Genomic DNA, 14,748 nt, shown 5'->3' with positions numbered 1-14,748 from the left:
CTTGAACAACTAAATGAATGTATAAGTCTATTTATATCAATGTATTGTAATTACATTACAACATCGATTCTGTAAAGGGAACATTGTGAAATTAAAAATAGTTACATTAAGCTTTCATCTGAAGTTTATCATTGGCTAAAAAACACTAGCTGTGCATATACCCTCATTTAGAGAAATTTAAGGCACTTAAAAGGTCTTAATGCTATTTTAAAAGGTATTTTTTTGTATCATTTTTGATTGTACAATGTATAGTTCTATGCTAAAGTTTGCATAAATTTAATCTGTGAATATTGAGGTGCTATGTAGTTCATGAAATCGATAAAATCCTGCTAGATTTAACCAAAGACTCTAGAATACACAAGACATGTCACTTGTATCTTCTTAAATGGGGAAAAGTGTTACGGTCAATATGGCAACTGAAGCCCCTCCTACTAGTACAGGATCAAATCATCGCTATATGACAAATAAAAACTGCCTTCTAGTTTAGGATTAGTTTCCTACAATCAGTATTTAGTAAATATATTGTAACTTAAAATGTCGCCAATGTTACCAGTTGAAGCCTAAAGTGGTTAAAGGTCATATAATGAATGGAAAGAATCTTACAATAGGTCTTAAAAAGGTATTGAAATCCACTCTCTGATTCCTGTATATGTTCCTAGTTATATACTGCTGAAACCACAGTATAAATTAAAAGCCTGATACAATTTAAAAGTGTTATGTGGATTTTTTATATTGTTGGTGCATTATATTTCTTCATGATTGATCTTATGTTATCCATGTCGTTTTTATCTCCTGAAGGTGGGCATAGACTTCACAGGGTCTAATGGAGACCCCAGGTCACCTGATTCTTTACATTACATCAGTCCTCAAGGTGTGAATGAATATTTGTCAGCCATCTGGTCAGTCGGCCTTGTGGTCCAGGACTATGACAGGTACATAAGCACATGAGTAGTTTTATATTATTTTTTCACTTTTATTAATTGCTAAATCATTTATCACAAGAAACGGTATTGACATTCGCTTAAAAAAAGGATACTTTAACTGGTGAAATTAAATCTGTTTGTATCTAATGTAAGAATATTTTGTCGATAAATCCTATTTTAATAGAATGTATATTTTAAATGATATTAGCCTATGTTTTTATTTGGGAAATATTGTGAAATATAGTGTTTCATTGATCAAATTAAACAATCTTATAATACTTTTTATCAGCGTCGCTGTATTTTTTAGTAATTAGTTTTAATTTAAAAAATCATATTGCTAATTTTTTTGATTGTAAATGAAATATTATTGCTTTATATTAAATACTTGTTCTTATAACTAGGGATGCACCGATACCGATACCAGTATTGGGTATCGGGTCGATACTTGGTTAAAATATTCGTACTCGTATCGTACATGAAATGCCGATACCAAGGCCTCATTAGTAAACATTGGCTGCAATAAAAAAGTCATCAACTTAAGGTATTATATTAATATTAGTTTTAAAATACCTAACTGAACTTAAAAAACTCAAGTTACAAATGTTTAACGAGTTCTTAAAACATGAACATCCCCATTAATAAATATTTTACAAGTGGTTTTCAAAGTCAGTTTACTTCAATTAACTAATGTTAACAAATGGAGCTTTATTGTAAAGTGTAAACAAGTACTAAATGAAAAATATGCATAAAAAATCGTGGGCATTTTGTAGGCCAGATTAACCACTGTGAAAATCTCAATAGTGAAAGGCATTTCAAAGATTTAAATAATAGATCTTTTTTCAGGGTATTTTGAAGTGCCCATGGTAAAAGGAAATCATGCATGTTAGCGTTAGGGTCATTGTACTGGTATTTTGTATTATTATACTGTTTATATGCATGTCTTTTTATTATACAGTTGAATATTTTTTGACTCATGCTTTCTTTCATATGCTGTAGTGACAAAATGTTTCCGGCGTTTGGATTTGGCGCTCAGGTTCCACCTTCATGGCAGGTAAATAAACCAGCACCTGCTGTTTTTACTGCGTTAAACTCTCAGAATGCTCAGTTTGATGTTTTTTTTTTTTTCTAGGTGTCTCATGAGTTTGCTCTCAACTTCAATCCTGCAAATCCATTCTGCACAGGTATGTTACAACAATTCTATCAGGTCTACCATCACCCACTTTCTGCATATGACAAGAAATAATGTGTATTAACAGTGTTCCTTTAGCTCAAATATTAGATCATAGCGCTAACAGTGAGAAGGTTGTGGGTTTGATTCACAGGGAATGCAAAAACTGATTAATTTCAGATTCGGGTTTATTTCAATCTTTTTTTATTGGTCTTTTGTTATTACTGCAATGCTATTTATATTGGTTTACCTAAGGATTCTATAAGGAAGTTGCAACTGATACAAAATGCAGCAGCCAGAGTTTTAATGAAATTGAAGAAATGAGAACATATTACACCAGCATTAATAGAATTACACTGGATCAACCAAATTACACCAATTACACCAAAGGACAGATTTGAAGATCTCTTTCTTTTATTAGTATATAAGGCACTACAAAACATGACACCTTCTTACATTTCTGACTGCTTATCAATATATAATCCAAACCTTTTGATAAGCTCTTCTAGCGCTGGACTTATAGAATTTCACTCTGTAAATCTGATGCGATCTGGCGGCACCTCTGTTAGTCACTATGCTCCAAAAATGTGGAATTGTTTCTCAAATAAAGTGAAAGAATCCCCCAGCCTTCATATTTTTAAAAAGCGTGTTAAAACGCACCTTTTTAAAATTGCATATGAATATAAGTGTATGCATTTTATGTATATATGTATGTTGTGTAGGTGTATGTATGTATGCATGTACAGTGTGTGAATGTATGCGTATGTAAGGACTATTGCGTGTTTGATTGTGTAGATATACATTTACATTTAGTCGTTTAGCAGACGCTTTTATCCAAAGCGACTTACAAATGAGGACAAAGAAGCAATTTACACAACTATAAGAGCAGCAGTGAACAAGCGCTATAGACAAGTTTCAGGTGTGTAAAGTCTAAAAAGCAAAGCATTAGTAAAAAAATTTTTTTTTTTTTTTTTTTTTTTGAGAGAGAGAGAGAGAGAGAGAGAGGGCACAGTTAGTGGTATAGCCAGAGAGGCAGTTGCAGATTAGGAAGGAAAGTGGAGACTAAACAGTTGCGTTTTTAGTCGTTTCTTGAAGACAGCAAGTGACTCTGCTGTTCTGATATAGTTAGGGAGTTCATTCCACCAACTGGGCAGAATGTGAGAGTTCGGGAAAGTGATTTCTTCCCTCTTTGGGATGGAACAACGAGGCGACGTTCATTCACAGAACGCAAGTTTCTGGAGGGCACATATATCTGCAGAAGTGAGAGCAGATATGAAGGAGCACAGCTAACGGTCACTTTGTAAGCAAACGTCAGAGCTTTGAATTTGATGCGGGCAGCAACTGGCAGCCAGTGCAAACGGGTGAGTAGCGGAGTGACATGTGCTCTTTTGGGTTCATCAAAGACCACTCGTGCTGCTGCGTTCTGAAGCAGCTGAAGAGGTTTGATAGAACTAGCTGGTAGCCCGGCTAGCAGAGAGTTGCAATAGTCCAGTTTGGAGAGAACAAGAGCTTGAACAATGAGTTGAGCTGTATGTTCAGATAGGAAGGGTCGGACCTTTCTGATGTTGTAGAGTGCGAATCTGCAAGATCAAGCAGTTCTAGAAATGTGGTCAGAGAAGTTCAGTTATATATATATAAATAGATATATGATATATTAGATATATGTATATATGCATGTACATGTATGCTTTTTTGTATGAGTATATATTTGTTGTTTATTTTGCTTTATTTGTTTATACATTTTTTTAATTGGGTTTATTTTACAATGCTTGTTTGTTGTTTGTGAAGCTCTTTGAGTTGCATGTATGTAGGAAAAGTGCTATACAAATAAAATGTATTATTATTATTATTATTATTATTATTATTATTATTATTGTATGACAAATTAAATATTTAGATGTAACCAGTAAAATATTGTCCATGGTTAGTCCCATCCCCTAACCTCTCATTCATTAACTTGATTAACAATTAAACAGATTCCTATTTAAAGACATTTTAAGCAGCTTGCCAAGAAAAACAACACTTTAATAAACAAATATATAAACGTATGAAAATAAATAATTAAATATAATACTTCATAAAATAAAACTATAAAAAATACTAGTACATTTTTATTGTACTAATACATTTTTAGCGTTTAATATTTTCTATTGGATGCTTTACAATAATATATATTTGTCTATAAACATTAGATTAGTCACACTTGAGCTGTTCTAACAAAAAAACTAAATGGTAAATATATAAAAAATGTATATTAATACAAAATTTTAAACAGAGGAAAGATCATAGAGAAAATAAACACAACATTTTGTTGGAATTTTGGGGTTTTGTATATTTTTTGCAATAATTTGCTTGAATTTACATGCGTTATCTTTCTATTTCTGAAGATGTTTGGTGACTAAAATGATATGTTACTGTATTTTCCGCACTATAAGGTACACCTAAGAGCCTTAAATTTTGTCAAAAAATTGGCCGTGCACCTGATAATCCGATGCGCCTTTGTGTGCACTGAGTTCCAAAATCTGTAAAAATGGGATGTAATATGTACACTCTGTATGCTGCCATCAATAAAACAATCACAACAACATTTGTTTATCTAATGATCCCCAAAAATGGCACCAGTGAAGACACATGCTTACGAGGCACAAGTCAAACTACAGGCTATTAGTTACGCGGTTGTAAATGGGAATACAGCAGCTGCGAAACAATTCCACATTAACGAATCGATGGTTCGAAAGTGGAGAAAGCAAGAAAATGAACTGGACTCATATATGCTGAGCACTGTATATGTGTGTGTGTGTGTGTGTGTGTGTGTGTGTGTGTGTGTGTGTGTGTGTTTGTATATACACAGCAAAAAAAAAATGTGAACAGAATTGAAAAAATTACAAAAATGATATATTTACAGTATTATTGCTCAGGTAAATAATAATAGTAACAATAAATACCAGTCAAAGGTTTGGTTAAAACATGCACACTTTCTATGCAAATGTTACTCGCTTAAGGAAAAGCATAAATAAATGTAACAGAAAGTTGCTTTGATGTTTCCATAGGTGTGGAAGGTGTGATTGAGGCCTACAGGTTGTGCCTTCCCCAGGTCAAACTTTACGGCCCTACCAACTTTGCTCCTATTATCAACCATGTGGCTTGTTTCGCACAGCAGGCGTTACAGCAGAAAACGGCATCGGTGAGATTGAGGCCAAACGCATGATGATCCACCTATGCTAGATACGTCTCTGACTTCACCTGTTTCTGTTTTAGCAATACTTCGTCCTGCTGATCATAACAGACGGAGTGATCACTGATATGGATCAGACGCGCGGAGCCATAGTCGCTGCCTCACGCTTGCCCATGTCCATCATCATTGTCGGTGTAGGAAAAGCCGACTTTACAGACATGGAGATTCTGGATGGAGATGATGGACGATTAAAGTCTATCACTGGAGAACCGGCCGTACGGGACATCGTGCAGTTTGTGCCATTTAGAAAGTTCCAGAACGTGAGTCTGAGGAGTTTTGTGCACTTTTTTTTTTGCCTGCTTTGGCACTTTCTTTTTGGCCTCTGTCTCTCTCAGGTATTTTTATTTGGATTTATACTACTGTTTGAAAAGTTTGGGGTCTTTAAATTATATTTTTAAAGATTTTTGTGAGAAAGAAGTCTCAAGAAATTTGATTAAAAATAATACAGAAAACAAATGTAACCGACCCCAGATTTTTGAATGCCAATGTACTGTATATTGAGCATATTATTTTAAAGGGTATCTATTATGCTCTTTTACAATACCCTGGTTCTGTTGAAGGGGCGTACTAGAACTTGCTTTCATGCTTGGTGTTTCAAAACACATTTTTTCACATCATTTTCATTACTACACTACCTGACAAAAGTCTAGTCGTCGATCCCACTTGCAAGAGCAACAAATAATTACTTGACTTCTAGTTGATCATTTGGAAAAGTGGCAGAAGGTAGATTTTACTGCAGAAAACCTATTGGACCTCACATGGACCCAAGATTCTGACAGAAATCATGGAAAAATCATGGTTTGGGGTTACATTCAGTATGGTGGCATGCGAGAGATCTGCAGAGTGGATGACTAAATCAAGCCTGAGGAATCAAGACATTTGTGCTGCCCATTACATTACAAACCACAGGAGAGGGCAAAGTCTTCAGCAGGATAGCGCTCCCTCTCATATCTTAGCCTCCACATCAAATTTCCTGAAAGCAAAGAAGGTCAAGGTGCTCCAGGATTGGCCAGCCCAGTCACCAGACATGAACATTATTGAGGTAAGATGAAGGAGGAGGCATTTAAGATGAATCCAAAGAATCTTGATGAACTCTGGGAGTCCTGCAGGAACGCTTTTTTGCCATTCCAGATGACTTTATTAGTAAATTATTTTAGTCATTGTAGAGATGTATGGATGCAGTCCTCCAAGCTCATAGGAGTCATACACAATATTAATTCATTTTCCACTGCACCATGACTTTATATTCTATACTGGACATTATTTCTGTTTAGTGACAGGACTTTTGTCTAAGCAAAGTCAGACCTTACTGTCATAATTAAATAAATAAAAATCAAGGCATGATCATATTTTTTTTGGTAAAATAAGCATAATCTAGAGGCCTTTACCTTTCATATAAGCCACTCCTTGATCAACTAGAACTTGATCACAACTTGATCAGCTAGAAGTCAATTTATTACTTGTTGTTCCTAAAACTTGACTAGGTGACAATACTTGTGTCAAGTAGTGTACAATATCTTTCTCCCCAGCCTGGCACTTGATTCAAAAAATAATAAAATCTAAGTGTGTTATCATTGGTTAGCCCCTTTTTTGTTTTGCCCCTTCCTCATCCATTGGAATTTGCATAGCCAGTGATTTGGTCCGAATTTGTGACATCATAAACCCCAAAAAAAGCACTTGTAGTCCAAACAAGCTGTTGGTTGTAGTTCTTAAAAATAGTTTTTTTTAAAAACTAAATATCTTCATTTGGAGTGCACTGTGACAATTGGAAACTTTTAGATCTTTCACACGGCCTAATATACACACTACACCCTGACTAACATGCAAAAAGTGAAAAAGCATAATAGGACCCCTTTTGATGGCATTTTTGAAGGAAAAACTGAGAAATAATAGGAGCATTGGTTTTATCAATACCAGTGATAGACTAGTTGTTTTGATACATAAGAAATAAACATATTTAAAAGCTAGTGTTTAAGTCTAAACATTACATTTCCAGGCTTTTGATGAAGATTTTGGAAAAATGACTATTCAGTTACCAAATGATAAGACACTTTCAACTAAAACAATTTACAAATTAAAAAACAATGAAAAATGAAAAGTGAATGGAAAGAGTTCCCAGCCCTACTCAGTTCTTTATGCCAGTATACACTGAGCAGAGCAGATCACAGTTCAGTTTTACATTTAGAATTTTTTTTTCCTCGAAGGGAGAGTTCACGCAAAAATCAAAAAGAGCATTTACGCACCCTCAAGTTGTTCCAAAGATGAATGACTTGAAATGAAATATTCAGTTGAAATGAAAATATTTTGGAAAATACTGATAATGAGTTTTTTCTTTAGTCAGCTGTCTGGTTATTAATAATGATGCATGATATTTTAGCGGCCAAATCGGGATAGGCAGATAAATGCTTTTTTAAAAAATATTATTGGTATTGGAACATCAAGAAAATAAATTATGGGTTATTTCTACGAGTCAATGCCCTTCAGTTGTGCCATTAGCTTTAATATCGGTTATCAGGTATTGGCCAAAATATCTTTATCAGTGCTTCTGTAGTTCGGTCAATATCGATCAGTTAATATTTATGGGTTGTTTCTGACAGGTGTTTCACTATAGATGCTTTATTCTCCTAGATATCGTTTATCTTTCTCCAAATCTTTGATTATCGGTATTGGTAAATTTCATATCAGTGCATCCAAAGTTACCAATATCAGCCAGTTAATAATTCTGAATTATTTCTGCCATTTGATCCACTTTAGATGCTTTATTGCTAAATATTGGTTATCTTGATCAAAATATTTGGTTATCTGTATAGGCCAAAATTTACATATCAGTGCATCTGTAGTTACCAACATCGGTCAGTTAACAATTATGAGTTATTTCTGCCAGTTGATCCACTTTAGATGCTTTATTGGTCTAAATATTGTTTATCTTCCTCCAAATATTTGGTTATCTATATAGGCCAAAATTTACATATCAGTGCATCTGTAGTTACCAATATCGGTCAGTTAATAATTCTGAATTATTTCTGCCATTTGATCCACTTTAGATGCTTTATTGCTAAATATTGGTTATCTTCCTCCAAATATTTGGTTATCTGTATAGGCCAAAATTTACATATCAGTGCATCTGTAGTTACCAAATATCAGTCAGTTAACAATTATGAGTTATTTCTGCCAGTTGATCCACTTTAGATGCTTTATTGGTCTAAATATCGTTTATCTTTCTCCAAATATTTGGTTATCTGCATTGGCCAAAATTTCCATATCAGTGCATTCGTAGTTGCTAATATCGGCAAATTAGTAGTTACTAGTTATTTATGCCAGTAGATTCATTTTAGATGCTTTATTGACCTAAATATTGGTAATTCCTAGTTACTAGAATCGGCCAGTAAATTATGGTGTATTTCCGCTTGTTGATCCACTTCAGATGGGGTATTGTTAAGAACAACTCGAGTAAGAGTAAATGATGAGAGAAAAATTTAGCGTTTAATAATACCTAATACAGCATGCCATGGCTTCTAGCTTCTCACCTGTGCCTTTGTGTCCATTTCATTTCAGGCGCCCAGGGAAATGCTTGCCCAGTGTGTACTAGCAGAATTACCTCAACAAGTCACAACCTACTTCAGATATATAAACCTGTCACCTCCGAACGAGCCAAAACATTCATAGACATGTAGGGCTCTCTTCTTTATCTGCACCTGACCAATGCCATGCTCCTGTCTCTATGTTTTACCTCTTATCAATGCATTCTGCTGTCAGATAGGATGTTGCTCTCTCTTAAGGAAGCTATTGTTTTTTGTGGATGTTGTTGAGGCAACTGAAAAAGTCTGCACCGTCGACCAACTTAAAGCTGGTCTAAAGTCAATGACTAGTTGTAAATTAGTGATAAGCACCTATAGGTGTGTCCGCAACATGCATACACATTGCTTATTACACACACAGGGATGCACAGCAGCACACAAGCACCTTTAAATGTGAAAAATTAAAGGATTAAAATGAAAAAGATTATTATTATCTGCATTAATATAAAAATGCCTACATGTCATAATGGGTAATGATTGCATGTATCTAAATTAGCCCACCTACCGATTTAAAGAAATGGCGAATGAGATCAAATTAGAATTGCAGATCCATTTCCTTGATAGTAAAGCATTCAGTTTTTTTTAAAAGTCCACCATGTAAATAGTATATCCACTTTGGTGTGACCAAAACTCTCTCTTAGAGGGAATGAAGCATGACACTCTGATTAGTTTAATGCAGGTTACACCCAGAACACAAGCTGAAGTCATTAAGAGAATAAGGAAAACCCTTTTAGAGGATGCACCTTGCACACTGCCCATTTCTCCAGTCCTTAAAATAGCGAAAGTGTATTGTTAGATTTTTAAATAGATTATTTATATTGAAAGCTGATGCATTTACATGAAATTTGTGGATGTGTGTAAACGTAACATTCTGTAGTGCATTTAGTTATTGCCCAGCAGACACACAACGTCATAAGACGTTAGGTGCATTCGACATGAAGCACAGCTGCAGCCGGCGATCAATAAGATTAGAGATTAGGAGTTGAAAATGGAGCCGTCAAGCCGGATGGACACTTCGGGGCTCAAAGTTGCTGCTGTCATAATGGCATGATCATGTGGCATGATTTATTTATTCATTGCAACAACAACAAAAGATTTACAACACAAATAAAACACAATACAGTCTCTACAAGCGATAGTTCATTTTTAAATGTTATGAATTATGAGTTATGAATTAAATTTAAGTAACCTATATAACAAACACATGACAAATAAGGGGAAAACGAGAGGGCACATAAAAAGGAAATAAATACCTACGAATAGGCCTATTAAACACAAAAAATAAGCACAAATTCAAGCAGTTGAAACATCAGTCTTTAGGCTCCTAGATGTTGAATGGGATGTCAATACTGTTCCAGTTTTTTGGAAAATGCTAAAAAGAGTTTACATTTATTAATATAAACCTTTCCAATATATATTAGTGTAAAACCCAAAACAAGGAGTTTTGATTAAGTCTTAAACGATGATTAAGATTATTTTGGATAATGAAACCATTTTCAAAAAAGCACTTTAATCCAAAAAGATTGAACAAAAGGACCAAAATAAATGAGCTACACTTTAGGTAGAAATTTCCAAGAATGAGCAGGGTACATTAATGTCACTTTTAACATTTGTGCATGAATGGCTTGACAGGATATAAAATATTTAATAGTCATATATTTTTATATTTAATAAAATATTTTTTTACTTAATTTGTTAAGAAATCTTTCTAGGGGTGGCAGGATCAATGATGACAAATATTTTATTACAAGACTGTAAGAACTATTTGAGTTAATATTTAGGTTATTTACTAAAATATATCATTTAAATCATTTATGGAGCTCAATACAGTAGATAAAAAAGGCAGAATAAACCTGTGCAAACAATCTAGTCATTATAAACAAATTATTTAACAAAAGATGCAGTAAAATATTTGTAGTCTTTTAATAAGCATGATATATAGATAGAGATGGTATGAAAAGTTAATTGTTTTGTTTTGAAATGTGTGAGATGGAAGTCCAATAATAAACCCGAATCACACATGGTTGTTGTCACGCTGTGAACTCGGCCAATCGTGTAATATCAGAGTCATCATCGCTGCTCCTGCAGTTGCTCTTCAGATCCTGCACCGGCTAAATCAGTTGTCTGATCTACTTTTATGCCACATGTGACAGTCATGTGGCGTTGGCGCAGCGTCAATCTGGACCAAATTTCTAACCTTCATGCACCTGTTAATATTAGGTTAGATTTAGGTCATGACGTCAGGTGACCAAAATTCAATGTCTAGTCAGCATCTAAGAACAATATTATTTTGATGTCAAATGATGTTGATATTTGGTTGACTTTAGATGTGTTAGAAAGTGACCAAAATTTAACATCGAGCCAACATCTTAAACCAACCTCACATTGACGTCAAATACTGACATTTATTTCTCAGGTATGGCAACCAAAATCCAACGTCTAATAGACGTCATAGTGGTAATGTCCACACAACGTCAAGCTATAACATCATTAGACGTTGATATTTAGTTGTTTTTTGGTTGGACTTTAGACATTGACGTTGGCCTGACGTTAAGTTCTGACGTCAACCTGATTTTCATTTCCAAACAAAGTGTGACGTCCCCACAACATTGGAGTACAACGTCAATCTGACGTCATGTGTATGTCCTGTGCCTGTTGGGGTGTTAAAGACCATTTCAGTCATCATACAGTAAACATCAGTCATTTTCTCATCAGTGACATGCATCTAAACAGTCTGAGTCAATGCGTGTAAAGATTTTGGACATCTTCTTGGACACTTTTAATGCTTCCAAACAGTTTCATTATGATGTGATTTACCTTCTATTTGTGATTTGATTGGACAGGAATCACAGGTCTGATTTTTGTAATCCCTATAGACAAGAAAAAATAAAGTAGTGACCTCAGGTTGAAGGAAAATAGTGGAGTAAAAGTACCAATACTGCACTTAAAATGTAAAAGAGAAATAAAAGGTAAAAATTACTCAATTACAGTAATTTGAGTATTTGAAATGTGTTACTTTACACCACTGATAACGATGTACCATCTAATACATAATTATTATAATCTTAAATGCAGTATTTTTTTTTTCGGGCTGTGGTGCTTGCTGACTTGATCGAACTGTGCATGTTAACACTCAAATTTCACACATTTCATTTAAAAATATTTTTGGCCCACACATATATCATGTTTGAATTGCAGCTTAAGCTTCATGTCGTCTGCACTATTGTCTTTTAAAATAACAACATGTATCTTAACCCCTCTCACCATCCCCGAACACAATCTACTGCATAAAGCCAAACAACACAATAACTGACATTTTCTCTTCTCTCTTCAAAGTCTCCAAAGGAGGAACTCGCCAAATGTGTCCTGGCGGAGGTTCCTGGTCAGGTCATCACCTTCTTCAACATGATGAAGTATCCCCCTCCAAACTCAAACACTCCAGTGGACGCTTCAAACGGGGTGAAAAACTGACCAACCCATTTCCTTGCTTAATACTGCATGCAACTGGACGACAACTGTAGGCTTTCTTAAAGAGGTAGACCACTAGACGTATTAGATTTGGTTTCAGAGCATTATATATTTATGTGCCATATGACCATGGAATGAGCTATTACAGATTTCGTTTGGACTCAAGAGCCACTAAAAGAAGACAAACTAGATAAAAGAATAGAAAAGGAAATCATGTTAGTGTTGTAGGTGAGATCTATTGAATAGTATGAAGACCTTTTAAAAATTATGGGTTCATTCCTCTTTACAAAATCGTTTACAGTTAGCATGATTTAGAAACTTTTTAATTTTTCACGTAATTATCATAACACGTTCCTGTAGACCATTTTTTTATATCTATAATTATTATTTTTTAAAATCAGTGCCTCATAAAGCTATATTGACATGTCACATTTATTGGAATAATGTGCCTTCTTGATTAAGCAGCATTATCTGTATATAAATCTGTGCCTATATATGTTTGATTTGATTTTATGGAGAATCTTTTGGCAGCTTTTTACATGCCAATATTTTATGTTTGACCTCATATAACTGCAGACACTGAGGAATGGTGCTCAGATCTCAATCCGTATGTATAAACGAAAGCCATATTAGATACTGACGTCTCGTTCTGAGTTGTGCCTGAATATGCTAATAGTAATCATAATACTCAATCAGTATTAAATGTTCAGAGATGCAAAAGAAATTTAATTTGATCAACATGCCAGCCCAGTTTACTGGTTATAGACTAAGCGGAATATAATAGATAATCTCAACTGCATTTAAATTGCAGCTATTTTTCTATTATTTTCATAAGATATCTTTGTGTTGGCATCGTTATAGATTAATGTAATGTCTTTAACTCGTCGTTGTTTTACTGATGTACAGCCTGTAGCATGCCTTGTTCCACATACAGTAAATAAATCACCAAAACGAAGCGTTGATTATTGGAGACTGATTGAATAATGATGACAGAACGAGATGGTGTTTATTGAATATTTATTTTTATGAAAAACATTGACATATTTACAGCATACAGAGGCCAGAAACCTCATTCATCAAGATACTGCTTGAATATAATGGTTGAATGTAAATAGTTGGATGTAAAAGGAAAACAATATGTGCAAAATATGTTTCTCACTAAACCAACTACAAGTCTAAAAGTCAGTCAATTTTATTCACATTTCTGTAGATCTGAGTCAGATAGACAGATTATAAATGGATGGATGGATTGATGGATGTTATTCTTAAATGGAAGGATAAAAAAAGAATGAATTACTAGGTATTATGGGTGGATAATGTAATTGGTGGGTGGATGGAGGATGAAATGGATTGGATGGATGGATGGATGATGTCGTGTGGTAGATAAAATGAAGTGAAGGACTGATGGATGTTATGGATGGATGAAAGCATAGATAGACATATAGATGGATGGATGGTGGTGGGTGAAATGGACTGATGGATGTATAACAGATACGGATAAAATGAAAGGATGGACTGACGGATGTTGAATGTTATCAACGAATGATGGATGGATGTAAGGATGCCATGGGTGGATAAAGCATAGTTGGATAGACGGATAGATGGACGGACAGATAGATAGATAGATAGATGGATGGATGGATGGATGGTGGATGAAACATTGTAGGGTTGGATTATAGATATAGATACAATGAAAGTATGGGCTTATGAATATTAAATGTTATCGATGAATGATGGATGGATGGATGGAAGAAACATATTAAAGGACAGATAATAGATGGATAAAATGAAAGGGTGAACTGATGGATGTTAAATATTATCAATGAATGGTGGATGAATAGATTGATGAATGTACAAATTTATGTTATGGGTTGATAAGAGCATGGATGAGCGTGGATGGATGAAATGAAAGTATGGATTAATAAATGTTATAGATAGATGGATGGATGGATTGTGGATGAAATAGATTGTGTGTGTTATATAGATGGATGGATGTAAATATGGATAAAATCAAGGGTTGAACTGATGGATGTTGATTGCTATCAATAAATAATGGATGGATGGAAGGATGGTCATGGGTGGGTAAAAGCATAGTTGGATGGACGGAAGGATAGATAGATAGATGAATGGATGGATGGATAAATGGATGGATGGATTGATTTATTGACTGATTGATGGATGGATAGGCAGACAGACAGATGATGGATGGATGGATGGATGGATGAATTTATTAGATAGATGGATAGATAGATGGATGGATGAATGGATAGATGGATGGATTGATTGGTTGGTTGGTTGGTTGATTGATTGATTGATTGATTGATTGATTGATTGATTGATTGATTGATTGATTGATTGATTGATTGATAGGCAGAC

General features: G+C 34.5%; 1 protein-coding gene across 2 annotated transcripts in view; it reads left to right on the top strand.

Annotated features, from left to right (window-relative positions):
- Positions 1-13,327, top strand: part of cpne3 (copine III) — a 32,759-nt gene extending 19,432 nt beyond the window's left edge. The window contains exons 11-17 of one of the 2 annotated variants that reach the window (XM_056450363.1): positions 799-932; positions 1,920-1,974; positions 2,053-2,104; positions 5,142-5,275; positions 5,350-5,586; positions 8,882-8,996; positions 12,241-12,330. In XM_056450363.1, coding sequence (XP_056306338.1) covers positions 799-932; positions 1,920-1,974; positions 2,053-2,104; positions 5,142-5,275; positions 5,350-5,586; positions 8,882-8,992 — 723 coding nt within the window. In that variant the 3' untranslated portion in view covers positions 8,993-8,996; positions 12,241-12,330. Of the gene's footprint in view, positions 1-798; positions 933-1,919; positions 1,975-2,052; positions 2,105-5,141; positions 5,276-5,349; positions 5,587-8,881; positions 8,997-12,240 lie in introns of both variants that reach the window. The other variant, XM_056450362.1, reaches the window with a different exon arrangement.
- The last annotated feature ends 1,421 nt before the right edge of the window (positions 13,328-14,748 follow it).

Source organism: Danio aesculapii, chromosome 24 (genome assembly GCF_903798145.1).
Source record: "Danio aesculapii chromosome 24, fDanAes4.1, whole genome shotgun sequence".
In the NCBI taxonomy this organism is placed as follows: Eukaryota; Metazoa; Chordata; class Actinopteri; order Cypriniformes; family Danionidae; genus Danio; species Danio aesculapii.
The sequence above is the reverse complement of the archived record's forward strand: the minus strand, read 5'-3'. Positions and strand labels throughout refer to the sequence as shown.